This window comes from Gymnogyps californianus, chromosome 12 (genome assembly GCF_018139145.2).
Source record: "Gymnogyps californianus isolate 813 chromosome 12, ASM1813914v2, whole genome shotgun sequence".
NCBI lineage: Eukaryota > Metazoa > Chordata > Aves > Accipitriformes > Cathartidae > Gymnogyps > Gymnogyps californianus.
In genome coordinates, this window is record NC_059482.1 from 17,654,391 (window position 1) to 17,672,096 (window position 17,706).

The window sequence follows — 17,706 nt, forward strand, 5'->3', positions numbered from 1 at the left end:
CATCTTAATACTTACAGCTTACTACAAAGAGTGAGAGAGTAAATTGATGAATACCTTAACGCTTTTTAAATGTGAATTTAATTCTCACAATATAACTTGCCCAAATATGTATATATCTTTTTTTAAAAACATATAACGGACCTAAGATTGAGGATAAAATGGATGTAATCGAAGAAGAAAGCAAGCTCCTTCGTGAAGTAGTCTTAAATCCAAATCACTGGGCTATTCAGTCTGTAAGAAGAGCCTGAATAGTATGCAATTTGGGACTGCAGAAAGGTGTTGTTATGACCAAAAGATGGTATAACATTTGTGGGATTTATCCTACCAATCACATTTTTTAAAGTTATTAACTTTTCAAATATTTATATCTTACACATTTAAAAAAAAAAAAAAAACTGTGTGCATGGTTAAATGCCATCTGTAGTGAAATGTTCAAAACATTTGTTCCTTTTGATAAAAATGCAAATCTGGAGAACTGTTGTATCAACATATAACAGCCAATGTCTGACACGGTGAATTATCACAGCTGGAATTAAATTGTCTCTGAACAGCTGCTGGCAGCAGAGCTTTCATCAATGTTTGATTCAAATGTAGGAAAGAAATTCTACAGAAAAAAAATCATGTTGTCATTACAGATGGGGTTTGTGTTCATTATCACAAATAACACTGGAGCTAGTGCCAAACAATATTCCCTTATCTAAGCAGTCTTGCTGGGTAAAAAGAGATGGTGACCATTGTATAAATGATTCATAAAATACGACTCTTAATTCTAACCTTCATATTTATCGTTACACCTTTCTGTTTATTTTCTCCAAGATCGCTTTTTTAAAAGTGCACAAGAATACCTGCGATTGAATCACCACTTACAGCATGTAAAATCAAGGCTGCCCAGTTTTCTAGCCTTTCCTCATGTTGGGAAGATCATTTATGGCATGCGCCCTATATAAATACTTAGTTCTTGTTCTCCATATTGCTGTTCACATTACTAGACAGTGCATCTTGCACTTTCCATCCTTCCCTTCGGAACAAGAGCTGTTGGTTTTTAGTGATGAGCAAAAGGTGTTTCTGTCTGGAGCTGGGGTCAGTTTTAGCATGTTGAGAATCTATTAACTGGCTGTAAGGCAGCACCACTGTAACAAATACATGGAGACTGTCGTTGCATACCTTCCTCCTGTTCCCCTTCTCAAAGGCAGTGATCAAATACACCACCTCCACAACCCAGCCAGCCTTCCCCAGCCCGGCCCCTGGGTCTGTTCTTGATCCTGGTCAGAAGTTTTCTTCACGCAGCACGTACACTTCAGGCAATACGGTTGCCTTTGGTTTTCTAACTTATATGAGTATTAAGAACCCAAATTAAAATGTTTGTATCTATAAGAGAAATTAGCACATTAGCTAGTAATGACTATTACTAAGCTTGCTTTCAAAGTGTACACCTACTGTGCTTTTTATTTGTTTCCTTCTGTTTATAATTTTTTTCATATATAAAGCAGATTTGTTTCTATTGACATGCTATGTAAGTAACAGCCTTATGGACAGCTAAATTGACTAGTAATGGAGAGCTGTCAGGTTATTTTCTTTCTCATTAAAGTCTTTATTTTGTGCTCCATAAAACACACAGAAATTCGGCACTTCACTCTTCATCCATTCAAAGTCTGTTAAATTATCACAGCAAACAGCAGAATATGAGCATAGATAAAAAAGAAAAACATCTACCTCATTTGCAGCAAGAAATGCATTATTTGCCTCTGCCATGTTCATGTAGTTGTTATTGTTTCCAAACTGAAAGAAAAATAAATATTTGGATTTTAATGCATGCCACGATAAACTTTTCTTTACCCCATCACTGGCATACAAAAAATTGAAAAAAAAACCGAACACAAAACAACAAACAGATAAGATGTAATTTTGCAGATGTTCTTTGAAGTCAGAACTAGGTTAGATTCAACATTATTATTATTACATACTCTGCATCCCCAGGTCTGTACATGGAAGATATCCAAGTGTATCTCTTCAACTTTCTTTGTCCATGTAGCAAAGCCACCCCACAGACCTAGAGGTGACTGTGGAAATTAAGTGTCCATTAGAAAGGGACTGTTCTCCAGAAATGACATTTCGACTCTACTACTTCTTTCCTGACACGCATTATAGTATTTCTGCAGACGATCCTGATCCGGAGGATTGCTGCAGCTAGAAGTAGCTGGTGTATTACTATTCCAGGTAGACCTGGTTTTAAAGAGATGAAGGTCAACAAGCGGAAAAATGAGAATCTGCAGTGTTGTTCCTAAAATCCCATTCTTTCCACAAAATTAAAAAGCCAAACAATCCCCCTTTGTCTATCCTTCATTCCAGTTGAGCTCCCACGCCCCCAGTGAACTAACACCAGAAGATCTTGCAAATCAGAGAAACTGTATCACACTGAGACCTTGAGATCTACCCGGGGTGGAGTGGGCCGAGTGCCCACTTGCTCCCACTGAGGTGCAATTCCTCTCACACGAGTGATCTGAAAGGATCCTCTCGGATGCCATAGAGTCATTTCCTCCAAATTCTCAAGTATGAACATTTGTTGAAGAAGATAAGTACTTTTTCTTTTACAGACCGAGCATAGAAAGAAAGAGATTATCAGCATTTGGTTAATTGGCACTTAGTGTGCCTTATTCCCTTAAATGGCACTTCCAAAAAGCAGGTAGTCCGGTAAATATTTCTGCATGTGTTCCCGGAGCAGGCAGACGTCTAGAGTCTTTGCGGCAAGGAACAGATACCACGCATGTCATCCAGCTACCACTAAAACACTAAATCACAAGCTTTCACATTTTCACATTTCTATTATCACGCACAGCGCACACTGCAACAAAGTAAGAGTATCAAATGAGAGAAAAGTCCCTGTGCTGTCCCTACAATGCCCTGCCATGTCACTGCTGCTAAAGCCACAGTAAGCATTCTTCCCTTAACTCCCATTTTTGAGTTCTATAAAGCAATTTTTTTCAGAAAGGCTTTGTTTTATCTTGCCAGATCTTGGTGGACCTGTCCCCCCCCCGCCCCCAACCACAACAGCAACCACCACCACCACCAGCATAAGCTCTGCAACAAGTGCATGAGGATAGGTAACCATGCACTAGCACAGATTGTTCTTTCCAAGCAAGAAACTCTGTTGTGCTTTCACAGCAGCTGAACCTGTCCTGAAAGGAAAACCACTTTGCTCCAGCTCAGTTCATTACTGCAGTACTTGGTGCCTGACTGTTTTTAGCAGGGAAGTGTTTCAGACCCTGACTCTCTTCAGTTCCTCCAGCATCCTAGAGCAGTGGAGGGGCCAGAGTGAGCCTTTCAAGAAAGACTCTTTCCCTGAAAACTCCAAAATCCATTTCTGAAAATATGACCAAAAGTTAAAAGGAGGGGGGGGAAAAAAAAAAAAAAGAAAGAAGGAGGAAACTATAGCGATAGAGGATGAAAAAAGGAAGATGGACACAAAGAACTGGAGCCTCATGTACCTGATGAATTGTCTGACTGACAAAACAGGAGATCAACAAAATCAGAACACAATCATGGGGAGGAAGGAATATGAGATGAGATTCCTCATTCTGAAGTAGAAATTCCATTTGTGTACTTAACATGCTGAATCTTTCAACCTATAACACATGTTAAGCAACAGAGGCCTTAACACAATATGTAGGCTGCCTCATTAAAACTCTGTTATCCCCAGCTATGCAGATACTCAAGTAATGTCATCCATTTTTTAAAAGCCCAGATGTCACCCATTTTTGGAGATTAAAAAATTCAAATAAAAATGCACATTCAAATTACTGTTTTGGCACATAAGGATGCGTGTGTGTGGATTTGTTGCACAAAGACATAGTACTTCAGCTCAACAGTGAGATCGACAGGATAGATTTTTTTTCATGTCAGTTAGTGGCAAACTAAGAAGGATTTACACGAAAAACTCAAATGGCTCCAACAGAGCTGTTCTTTCTACAGTAACAAAAAAAATGAAATCAAGTTTTCAAATTAAACCTAAATGCAAAGGTACAATAGGCAAGTATAGCTCTAACATTGGATAAATAAGTGGGAACAAACCCTATCCTTTTTTAATGAGCTTAGCATCCTAGGGGCTCCAGTGCCTCAAAATGGGAATGTAGCTGATTTTTACCTTGAAGAGTAAAATTCTACATTGTTTTGATCTACATGTATTCCTCACACCCCAGCTACTGCTGTTCTGATTCCCAAGTGGCTTTCTTCCTTTTTGTTTTATTAAAGTAAAACAAAGGGGAAAGTGACAACATAATTTTCCATTTTATTAAGACTGTGGAAGCAAATGACGTAACGAGGAATGTCAAAGCTAAGAGTTACAAGTACATATCCTTAGATTCATTGTGTTCTTGGGCTACAATATTTAAAACCCTATTGTGTATGACTCAGGCACTGATGTCAGAACCTGGCATATTTAGGCTTTTGTTAGTATGGATCATAAGTGATATTATTCAGATTTATTTTTTGTCTCTGAATTAGAAATGCATTGAAGGCACACAACAATTATCAGTGAGTATTTCTAAGATTAAACTTCCTTATTATCTAATGGTACCTATAACAACAAAAGAAAATAAAATGGTTATTATCTTAAGGACCTAAACAATTCAAAAAACAAATTAAGCTTAGAGTGAAATAAGAACTGGGTTAGAAATCCTCTTCTGAACAGTTAGTCTGCGAATGTAATTACTGAAGAAACTACAGCTAATCAGCTGTGAATTGTATCCATTAATTAGTATTTGCCCTGGAGAAATGAGAAAAATCAGTAACAATGTTAACACTGCAATGCACTGATGAGTACTGAAACACAGGGCCCTCAGCATTTAGTCAAGCAGGTGGCTCCAATGGTCCAAGTAATTTAAAAAGCTCTCACCTGAAGTGCAGAGCTGGAATTACAAAGCACTTCTTGCATATCTTTGTATCTATATAAGGCTATAATTAATGGCTTTTAATTTAGAAACACTTTGTGATCAGCTGGGAACAGTTATAAATCATTCTAAATAGAACAAGGGGTTCTTGTCTATTTTAGTAAAATAATTTGGGAAAGATGTTTTTTGTGAAGTGACTCTTGTTGCAGTCAACATTTTTCTCCATTTATTTTCTAAAGGATCCCTTGCTCAGACTCCTCATAAACATCTCGGAGCATTGCTATAGTTGACAGCAGGCATTCAAATTATAGGCAAGATCCAGCAATTTGGTCTGCCCATGTATACTCCTGGGGGGTCCCACCTGTTGGGTTTCCCCGGGACAGAGAGAGAGTAAGATGCAGCACCTAGTCCAGCTATCTTTTTGTTTCATGCTGGCACTGGGATGCTTTGCAAATTACTTAGCTATAGCAATTAGCAAGGTTTTGCATAAACTTTTGCATCTAAAGATCTCAGAGCACCCTCGCTCTGTAACTACAGAAGAATAACATCTTTCCAGCTTCCTTTGGCAACACATACCGTTGCATTACAAACTACTATTTGTTGCCTTTGATTTCAGGAGTTCAAACTCCATCTTAAGTTTTGATAAATATATTAAGCAGGAGTTCCACAACTTACTGCCACAGCAAACCAGTGGAAACCACACGCATATGTTGACTTCAGGAAATGGACTGCAAACAAGCAAAACCTCTTCTGAACTTGTTGTGAATCACAGCCTTCATTCTTCATGCAAATCACTGCATTAAAACTATGACAGTTCAGTCCTCTACTCTTTTTATGTTGCAAGGGCACTTGAATCTTGGCCCTACTGAAATCCGTAAGAACCAACGTGAAGACTGTAATGAGAGAGACTGGATGTTTGCTTACTAATACCTTGTATAAAGAATGTCAAGAAAATTATTTCTAAAATAGCCTGTTGAAGCTCTTCTCTTAGCTTTGACTACCAAACCCAAAGCCCAACATCTAGCCTTGTTCATCTTTTCTAGGAAGGGTGTATATTTGCAACGCTAAGGGAAAATTCATGCCCTCTATTCCTTCTCCAATGCATGCCCTAATGAAGACCAAATCAACTCTTGCCCAGGATTGGGGATATAAAAACTGTATCACTGCCCCATTTCTACAAACTGCACGTTTTCATAGACCATACCTCCTAGGCCAGATGTTATGATACCTGTTTGCAAATCAAGGGATTAGCCACTTTGAATCAGCACAGCACAATGCTACTTGGGGTTTCAAGCTACCCTTTGTACTCACCAGAGCTAAAAAATTCGTTGGTTATGAAAGCTGAGAGTAATGAACGGTTGTTTTAAGAAAGAAGTCTGATATGATGAATGTTACAGAAAACCTTGGCAGTTTGGGATAAAAATCAGTGATTAAAAGTCCACAGAGTCTGAATTCCTACTGAAAAAAATTTTCAGAAAATCTAAGAAGGTTAAATAGTGGCTACTGTCTGGGCTCTTCTTTTGCAACTGTGATGAGTCACAAGCCACAGCAAGAAATAAAACAAGCAAAAGAGAAGTTTACACCACAAACGCATAATATTAAAAAAAAAGCATAAAAAGGAAAGCCAATAACTAATGTTGAAGGTGTTATGGACACACAGAATAACATTTTGAACCTATAAAAGTTAATGAGAATTTTGCTACTGATTTTAATGGAGAAATTATTTTACTTACAACATTCAGTCATTAGTATTTATTACAGCTTTCTACATTTCTGTCTTTAAATCAACTCAATTGTGGTGCAACTCCAATCTGAAAAACATTAGAACTCACACCCACTATTCATTTCCTAAAAAGTGCAAATACAGAAATACGTAAGTAACTTAAAACCAGACATAGAGGAGCCCAGACTTTTATCTGAGCATCTCAATGGAACAAAAATGAATTTTAAAAATACTAGTATTTTTATGCTCAACAGTAAAATTAGATTCATCAAGCAAATACATTAGATTTTCTAAATAATTCTTTTTATAATATTGCTGCTTAATTTCATAGTGCAACCACAAGGAAGAAGAAACCATTGGAAGGGTTATTGTTCCAGCACAGAATACCACCAAAACCATGGAATGTGAATAAATGTCCCAAATGAAAAATTCAAACAAAATATATCCAGAACAGGAATGAAACACATTTTATCATCTTCTCATAACTAATTCGGAGACTTACATTTTGCTTAAAAGGAATGATCGCACTTCTGTACTCAAAGACTACATACCATATCTCTGAGAACAATAAAAAAAATTAATAGTTATTACAGAATCCACTCCTCCCCCCCCCCTTTTTTTTATTAAAGAAAGCCCTATCCCAACCCTTACTGCAAAACAGAATTCAGACTCAGTTATCATGACACTAACAGTCCTTCCATAATTATTAATTAATGTTTAGTCAAAATACACATTTAAAGTTTCTTGGGATAGCATCTCCAGACAAAATTCTCACTGGCTTGATGCTGAACTACTGCCTGCAGAACTAGCTCTAAACGAGTTCTGTCACAGCACTACATATCTGCTTGCATATGTATTTTAGATAGTTACACATCCAAATTCTATCATTTCTGATGCCAATTTATTGCTTATGGAAAATGGCAGCCTCAACTGATCACACTTCCAATATTTCTGCAATAAAATTAGAAGCCATATTTTTTAAAATATGGCCATTAATAAAATCATTCTTTTACAGTGTGAGCATGCTCATATTTCTTATCTAGAATAATATCTACTTGCACAAATACATATTATGGCAAGGATCTCAGTTCTATCTTCATATTTGGCAAATTAATTCCTCTGAGGTTACACTATCCTTATGAGTAAAAAGAAAGATAACGATCCCAAAAGATGTAATTACAGACCAAAACTAAATTACTTTGCAGGTCTAAGTACTGTATCTTAATAATTTCACCGGAGAACATCTTCACTGCATTTGGGCAGATTTGATTTTGCTGCCTGACCAATAATTACAGCTCTGGCAAATACAATGTCTGATAAGGACATCAATTAAGAATGAGCATTGTGTTATTTAAAAAAAAAAAAATTCATCATGTTCACAGCCTGTCTGATTGAATGAAATGCCAAATTAAATTAATGGAGATTGCTAAGTCTAGCTGGCTGGTGGGGAACCATGCAGAAAGTGGGACAGCATAGACAATAAACTGTCTGTAATTAAAAGATGAGAAGCTGGACTAATGCTACTTCAGCCTGATTACTCCAAACAAAACAATATACACTAAAATTATTCTGGCAACAGAAGTAGATGGAGTGGGAGGAGGGTTGGGAGAGGGGCTTTTTCTTTTTTTTTTTTTTTTTTTAAATAGTATCAACTATCAGCATCTATGAACAGCAGTGTCCTCACAGATATATTAAATTAAATATTGGTTTTTTCTCATCAGGAAACACAATTTATTTTCTCAATGAACGTAAAAATAACAGACAAGAATTCTCCAATTGTTTCTGTTCTAGATGGATATCCAGCTAATCTCTGTAGCGTCTTTACTTTTAAGTATGATGTGTTCATAGCAGGCGCAGAGTGTTCTTTTCTGGAAGAGCAAGTCCTTCATGACAGTTTCAATACTTCAGAAGCAGTAGGTGGTATTCATATTATTTTATAAAATACAAGTATTCTACTTTATTTTTGCTACTAGAAACAATGAGGCAGATTTTAGTAGCTGGTTGACGGATGCAATACCACTAAAGTTGTTAGGGATTTATATTGTTATAAGTGAATGAAGCATCTTTTAAAATCTGAATTTTAAAACCCTGTAAATAAAGAAGTAATTTTATCTCAGAATGAATGCAAAATGGTATCCTTGATTTTGACACTACATAGCTACCCACAGAAATTTCTGTACTCCTCTGGCAGGATGCTAACATTTTGGAAGAAACGGCACGCACTGCCAGACGCAAGAAGTATTATTTACCATAGACAACAGGTAGCTATTGGAGGTTAAGGACTGAGTCACTGAGTATAAAGGAGATGGAGAGTTGGACCAGATGCAGTCAAAAGGTTGTCCATTTGGGTCAGCCTTTGACCGAATGTCAGTAAGCAGATAATGTACCCTGCTTACATCAAAGATCAAACCGCTATATGCATGTGTGCACAAGGGTATGGATACATGCATAGAGCCAATGCTTTTGTCAGCAAAAGATACAATTTTTTAAGAACTTCATGAAGTACTGGACCCCGCGGTAACATGTATTATATATGCCAAGTTTATACTTGAGCCTTTCCATTCATATTCTTACAGCAACTTTACGATTAGTGATTATTATAGGATAGTACAATAGAAATTGGCTTTCTGAGACAGATTACAGTATTATTCTTATTTTCAGTAGATAGTATCTTCTGGAAGCGGGTTCATTTCCTGCTAGGTTCTGCCTACAAATTTTCTCGGAAAGATCTTCATGTACGTGTGAAAAACTACCCGGGAAGTGTTAGCCTTGGTGACTTTGGCCACCAGAACTTACTACACGACAGTTATTTCTCTCAGTTTCTTCCACATCAAGATTCTCTAACACACCATATCAGGATCCTGCAATAATCAGGAGGAAATGCAGGCCCCGTTGAAAACAAAAGGAGTTCCTATAGGGGATTTCACACCAGAAAGCTTAATTTGCTTAAGAACACATCGCTGATGAGAAACTAGCCAACAACAGACAGGAGCACAAAATATTAAAATAAATGTATCAAATAAATGTAACTGAGTACCCAGTTTTGCAGTCACATCCCCAATGCTGAATTTTAGGCAAATGAATAATCTCATTAGTGGTTCATTAATAATTGAATCTGTACATAAGTATCTGTACAATCATACATTTGACAGTCTTTTGATATTTAAAATCTTAAAAGCCTTTGATTCAGGGGACCATTTAGATTGCAATTTTTGAGTCTTAAACATCTGCCACACTAATTGTTATATACATGTTTATATACATGTGTCTATGCATGTATATATGTATACATACACATTCTCTCCTCTTTGCTTAGAGCCAAAAAAAATATCAGTGGGATAAAATACTTGAGCAAGATCCTAAAGAAAAATAGACATTTATATTTTATTCATATATCCTCAAATCTCCATTAGACACACTGTTTGCAGATAGTACAGATTTAAAAGTTTTAGGAAAGCAATTAGAATGAAAACATTTGAAGTTACTTTAGAAGCTTTCAGCCAGCAAATAAAACCTTCAACAATAACAATAAAAAGCACTGTCTTAATCTCTCTGATTCCAGCCAAACTCTTTAATATGAACTCCTTCAGTGAATTCCATGGCCAAAAGCAGTAACGGAATGATATTTTGCAAAGCGTGATACTGTGCGAATCTTAGGAACAGTAATGAAAGGAATATTTAATGGTTTCATGTTAAACATTTTCAGATCTCTTAAGAAGGATACAGTCTATAAAAGTTTTTATATGCAAGAAGTAACTTTGTATGAATATGCACAGTATTATTATTCTGTTGACTGACAGTCAAGGCAATTCAATATATGCCAGATTTTTAATGCTACTTATTCCATATTTAAATGCATAAATATTAAAAGGTGGTCCAAAGTACAGTCCTGATCCTAATATTTATACAAGACTAAGGTGTTATAAAATTAGTCTGAATCTTGAAAGTTCTCTCCAAGACAAACATACCAAATATTTTGCTGTCACATGTTCAAAGAGTTTGAATTTACCATTTTGGCTCTTTGTAGACAAGAATGGATTTTCCATTCTGCCCACATTGCCTTCAAAGGCGTAAAAGGGAGACTCAAACATGGATTCTGGGTATATCTCTGCATTCACCTATATATACTAAGACTACTTTTCCTCTGTACAAGGCTAATACAAATATCAAACTTAGACCAACCCACTAAGTTTCACATAAAAAAGACTCCACGAGATCTACAGATGTTACTTCAAAGAGTTCTGAAGTACATACACTAGCATCACATCCCGTTGTTGCCTGAAGCTTAAAATATGGGAAGAGACCAAATGTTAAGATAAACCATTCAGTAACAAAGCCAAGGAGAGGCCACTGTAGTTTAAAAATATATGAATATTTAAAGAACATGTTTTCTTTCTTTCCTTTCTAACCTAGAGATGTTTGCAGTGATGAACTACAAAATTATTTTTGTGATCACTCTCATGAGCACTTACTTGTTGCTGGAATAAACCAGATTAGACATAAATGTCATGAAAGGAATATATTGCTAAAATGCAAAAAGAACTCAATTATATGGCTAGGTCTCTTGTTTATATATATTTTTCTACAACTTTGTAGCAATTTGGATTCCACATGAGAAAGGTCTCAAATATGCAGTTTCACAGCATCTATTCAACGTATATATTTTACAAGTTATATTTCTCTAAACAGCTCAAATTATACATAAGATCTTACTTCTGATGACATCAGAGGACAGATGGCGGTTAAATTATGCTTTTTTTCCACAACTGCTCTAAAGAACTGAAGCAAGGGTAAAGCACAATTGCTCCCTTTCCACAGCCCTGTGAGAGGGTGGAAACGTCTCTGTTCTCCGTGACATTTACCAAATGGAAGAAGATCAACAGCCGCTCAGAACGGCCCCAACATGTACACGTGGTACTGCAAAATAACTTGCAAGAAAGACCCAAACCAAATCTGTGGACCCGATTCTGGGGCTGCCCCTCCAATCTACCTTCCCACGCCCCTCCGGCTGCAATAGGAGCACTGATGCCAGCACCTGGTGCCATGACCGCAGGCCGCTAGCTCATGCCCCGCTCGGGGACAGGAGTCCTCCACAGCACACATGGGACCTGAAAGCCAGCCAGGTCCTGAGGGAGAGCAACACCATGCCCCTTCTGCCCTAACACACCAAGGTCAGTACCAAGGGCCCTTCTTTAACTCCCCCTCAGCAGGGGTATAAGACAACTCTACACCTCTATTTGAGTATCCTTTTACCCCCAACAGTTGATTTTTAACTGCTGTAAAAGATATTTTTGTAGGTTTTCTGGGGGGAAAAATGCATAAATACAGAACTGTTTTCGCCATATGAACACTTCTGTTTCACCTTCCTCTTCGAGGCATTAAGTTCATACAACCAAGGTGTTAATCACGTCTACCCCCCCATTTATTTTATATAAACTGTCTAAGCATTGAGTCTAAGCATTTCTTAACATAATGACAGCATTTTATTCTTAGAATCCCAAGAAATAGTTTTATATCACTACATTCAAGATTACTGTAACATTTTCTCGCACGAATTTAAAGTGATGTGATTATACTGCAATTGGGCTGTAAGTAGCTTTTCTTAGAATCTTATATCAAATTTCACTCACTCCAGTGAAAATTGTAAATTCCATTCTAGACTGTGATTCAGCTCTACTACACCAGCAAATTATATCAAGTTTTAAATATAAAATTGATAGAGAAAGGGTGAAGCAGATGTAGACATTTTATAATAATCATAATGGAGGATCAGTCAAGACACTTTCAGGCTAAAATGAGTACATGCATAAAATCTTAACTATCTCAACTCTCAGTCATGTTGATACCATGGGTTCCTGTGTTTTTTTCTGAAATTAAATACTTTCCATTGCAGAAATACTAATCATAATCAAATAGAAAAATAGCAATTTTTAAAGTCTATATTAACTCTACTTCATTATATGCACGGCTGTATAAAGCAAGCCGTCTATTGCAAAGACAGCCTATAGGATGTAACTCTGCTCTTATTACACACAGATCTGAATGAGAAACACAGGAAAGCCACCCAAAAATACACCAACTCCAGCACTAGAGTCAGTGATGGTTACCCTCAACGAAAGCTCCAAGCTGCAGCATGCAATAAGCAATGTCCTTCTATGTGGGAAGAACAGGAAAGAACCGATGAGGCTCAAGGATTTCATATACTAACCTTGTAAGGACAAGGGTTGTACAAGAAAATGACTGACACGCACAAGATTTGGGAATTTTCCTCAGATGAAGATGTTTTCCAATTTGGAAAAATTATGTGTGTCAATATAATATAGATTATAGATGCATTTTGGAAACAGACACATAACACTTCACTTCCTCCTGTTTCTTTATCTTACATCAACCTTAAACCTGGAGGATTTCTCCACTATTTTTAGTTGGGCTTGGATTACAAATCCCACAGCAGGGAGGCCTCCAGAGAGTCTTCAGCAACAACTAACTTTATTTAAACATGGAAGATCGAATGGGATGCAATGCTCTGCAATAACAGTAGAGGAGAATTAAATTTGAGTGGAATAATCCCTCATGCTAGCTTGCATTCCTAATTTATGCCACTGAGACTCATCAGGCTTAATTTATCTATCTTTAGCTTCCCACTGTTTCATTCCAACCTAAAGGCAACATTTTGGGCAGCAGAAACTTTATTTTGTAGGTGAGTAACCTACTTTAATTGCATTTTCATCCACTACTACAGTCTAGCATTTTCTTCACTTAATTGGGTCACTGTATTTCTTCTTGTAAGTGGCCACAGAAATTACTTCTGATATTGATTGCAGCCCCTGAGGTTCTGCCGAGAGTTGAGGACACGTAAAGGTACACAGCAAATTCCATTTATGATGAGTGAAATGAATAAAGTTTCACTCAAAACCTTCACTCCCAGTAATAAAAAAATCCCATGAAAATCCTAATGTTAAAATATTGAAATCTTATATTAAGAAAATTAACGCCAGTTAAGAAAAACCAGGCTGATCTGTTTATAATCTTATTTCAAATGCAACCTGACCAAATGCAACCCTCACACATGCAGGGCTGGAAATGTCTAGCACCACATGAAAGCCAGGCCTCTCAAATCTTCAGGTGATCTTCAGCACTGCTATTTCAAAATACTAACAACTAATTAGTGTTAGAATTAAGTGCATATTAAAAAGCACACCAGGCATCTCAGTAATGTAATTTCTTCTCATAATTTTCAGATGCCGTAGAAAAACCGATGTTTTTTAATGTAAGACTAAAAATGGTAATAAAAGCTCTCCTGAACAGTCAAGTACTACCCTTCATGTCTTGATGTAACCAAGCTTGAGCTTTGATACACGCAAATTCTTGAGTTTCTTTTCCTGAAGTACAAGACACACCAGATCCTAGTGGCATTTCTGCTGCCAAGCTGTTCCAGAGCTCACAACTCAAGCTCTGAAAATATTCTCCTCATTTAGTGGACTGAGACAATTCAGTGTCTTATGCTATTCACACCGAAGACGTGCAAGAAGTTGAATACATCTTAGCTGAATTTAAAATAATCAGATTTAGCTTTAGTATGAATTCAAACTAGATGTATGAATTAGCTGTAATCTCTTCATGAACTTTCTTTGTCTGAATGTTCAGAAACTATGCAAGACATTCCCAGGAATACCTGTTAATTACAAGCTTATATTCATGTAGCACTCTTAAGTTTTCCTTATCAGCTGATGGCATGATGGTGGTCTGAGCTCTAGAGAAACATTTCTTCAGGTGTCTCTGAGACAGTATTTTTGATACAGAAACCATTCTGATGGAACCAAGTAATACTTTGTACCATAACCATGTGCTTCTGGCAGGCAGATGTCTGCTACAACTAGCTGCAAACTACTGGGAGTTCTCTCATTTTTATTTTGTATCTTGAACCTTATAATTCCATCCCACTTTTAGAATAGAAAATTTCCCAGAGATCAGAAATCTTTGCTAGTAGAAGTGAGACCTGGACTCAGCGCACTCAGAAAATCCTATACGTTCAGGGTTTTTTTCCCAAATACCCAGGGCTAAAGCTGTCTCATTACTATATCATATTTTGGATCACATAATAACTTTAGCCAAGTTTTACAACACAGACAGATTATGTTTCTGTGGTATCAAAGTTCCTAGGAGTTGAGAACTACTAATCCCACATCCAGTTCCTGTGAGCAAGTGAAATGATGCAAAACCATGCAAGGGAGCATGAAACATGAAAATTGCTTTATATGTTCACAGTAAGAACAAATCACAGGAAATCCACAATGTTGGTTGCTTCATTGTCTACAAAACTAGGGAGATTTTGCTCTACCATAAAATTTCTCAGTCATTTTTTCTACCTGAATTGGGAGACACTGCACACTGTTAATGTGAACACAACGAAGGTGGCAGGAACAGAGGAATAGCAGGTGATGTTCTCACAGCTCTCTTGCCACCAAAAGAGGAAAATACCAACCAAGGGTGGGGAAATAACTAACTGGTCACAGTAAAAACTAAATGGTATTATAAATCACGACTTTCTCTTCATTTGTATAAGCATCTAGGATAGTTTCTGATAATATTTTATTGTCCAGTGATTTTTAGACTTAAAAAACCCCAAACCCAAACCAAACCATCCTCAAGATAATGGTTTCGCCTGTAATTGCTTGCCTGATCTGCCCTGGAATTATTACAACAGTTCTCCAGTGAAAGAGATTTCCTCTGCTAATCAAAACAAGGTTGCTCAATGGTATTTTCAAAACTTGTTAAGGCCACAAAATATATATGTATTTTAATGGGAGAACTGAGTTATCAAATATGATCTATATAGTCTGATTTTGAGACGAATAAAATGATACACAAGTGCTATAAAATGATGTACAAGTGCTGGGTACTAGGATGCAGAGAAAGGGTGGAGTAAAGGCCTATAGAAAGGTAAGACAACCATCATCAGAGCAGGATAATAAAAATTAGCTTATCAGATAGATAAGGAAAAGATAAACTGAAAACTGGTAAGAGAAAAGGGTTGAAAATAACCTTTGAGGAAAGATTAATACATAGCAAGGGACAGGTATTCAAAATTAAAAGAAAAAAGATTCAGAGGTTTGTGATATCTTGTAAAACATGATTTTGAGAGCATCTAGAAGCAATTCAAAGCATATGTATTTACACACACTTTCATATGTCATTTTTTCATATTTTTAAAAAATGGACAGCTTGTAACAGTGAATATGAAATTTAAGTTAACCTCATCATTCCAGACCACTAATAGTTCTAGAGAAAAAGGTCTTTTTCCTTTGTCTCCCATACAATCTTATGTTTTTGCCTTCCTAACAGCATGGAACAGATGTCCATGTCCAAGCTCACATACATCCATGGGAAACTCTGGGTAACATGCCATGATGATCCTTCACACATCTCTGTGCGGGACCTTCCTTACCACCACTGAAACCACCGATGATAGATTACAAGTGACACAGGAATCTCTTCCAGAGCTGTGATCTCACCTTCATCCAACTGTATATACAAGCCACTGGTTACAAGAAACACCTCTGCTTCTCTATATATACACCAAAACCCACAACCGCCACATCTCTCAAAATCAAAATGCAAACAATACTTTGTGTAAGGGTTGGGTAGGAAAACGAGAAGTCTGCAGTGGTACTTACTAGGGAGAGAAACAGTGAAGGGTTATTTGCCAACATAAATCAGGCTGTACTGTTTGATTCAGATGGTGGTGGTGGTTGCATGCTATATTCCAGTAAGTGGAATATTGTCTGTAGCTAAACCAGCTACTATAAAAAAAAAAATAAAAGGGCTATCAATTTTCATGTCAACTTATAAATATATCATCTTTTGAGATAAGAAAAAAGTTTCTGCCATGTTGCAATACTTAACCATGCATGTGTGAAGAGGGGATAAGGAGTGAGTGAGGGTGCACGTAGTGATTACATTCATTAGAGATGTATATGCTAAATGCTTCATAAACGGAACACTAAATTGAAAGAATACCCAATCTCTGTAAATATGGCAAACGTCTATAAACCCTTCACCATTCTCAAATGCAAATTCTCTTTCTACTGTGTTCACTCCTCCTACGTTTTGCTCTGTAAACATAAATTTGGGGAAAGTCAGGCCCCTTTCCAGTCTCTTCATCCCCTCAGAAGCACAACCATGCTGGTGGCTCAGTAACCTTTGTCTCCTTCAGAGATATAGAATGGTGTTCAGCTTGTGAATATCACAGTGCTTCGACCTCATTAATAGATTTTTTTTTTTTTTATTATTATTATTATCAGAATCTGGAAGTGGCAATTTCACACACTCCCCTCACACCAGAAGTTCCTGGGCCATCTAAACAGAGTTGTCAACATTTAGAATGATCATCAACAACAATGATGGAGATTTACAGCATCTCCAGCTTCCATAAAATGGTTATACGCAGGATGCAATTTCAGCTATCAGCAGCAGTGGGAACCAAACTAAAGGACATTCCAGTGACTCAACGTCACGATGTCAGCACTGCCACCTGCAGCCATGGTGTTAAGTGACCTCAAGTTCTAGAGAAGACCTCATCGTGCATCATGCTTCAAACCTCCACCCACTTGTTTATTTAGTTATTTGCTCTGTAATTCAGTATCCCTTTACTGATGCAGTTGCCGATACAACTGTTTTTGAGGTCCCGCTGCAAAAATGGAACACTGAACTCGTTAGGATTTGGGGAGGTAAATGCAATTAAAGTTTCTTTTTCCTCTGGGGCAGGAACGAAGAGTGGAGGAAGGAACTCCTTAAGCTAGCTATAATGACAAACCTGGCATATTATGAAACTACACATTTATTTACCAATAGAAATGGTCAAATTTTCAGTAATCATCTTGCTGGCTACAGGGGACTTTTTTGAAAAAGTCAGCTGTTACACAGAAGCTGAATGATTAGAAAACTGGCCTGGAAGGGACATGCTGGACATTTCCAAATCTTATTTATTCATTGAAGTACGTCAGATATTCTGTACACAATTCACTCCTGACTAAGGAATAAAGTGCACATGACCTAATGGAAGCACTGATGATTAAGATTTATATAACCAGGAGA

General features: G+C 37.1%; 1 protein-coding gene across 1 annotated transcript in view; it reads right to left on the reverse strand.

Moving 5' to 3' along the window:
* TOX3 (TOX high mobility group box family member 3) overlaps positions 1 to 17,706 on the reverse strand; it is a 78,893-nt gene that overhangs the window by 24,772 nt on the left and 36,415 nt on the right. The window contains 1 exon segment of the mRNA XM_050904189.1: positions 1,714 to 1,779. Coding sequence (XP_050760146.1) covers positions 1,714 to 1,779 — 66 coding nt within the window.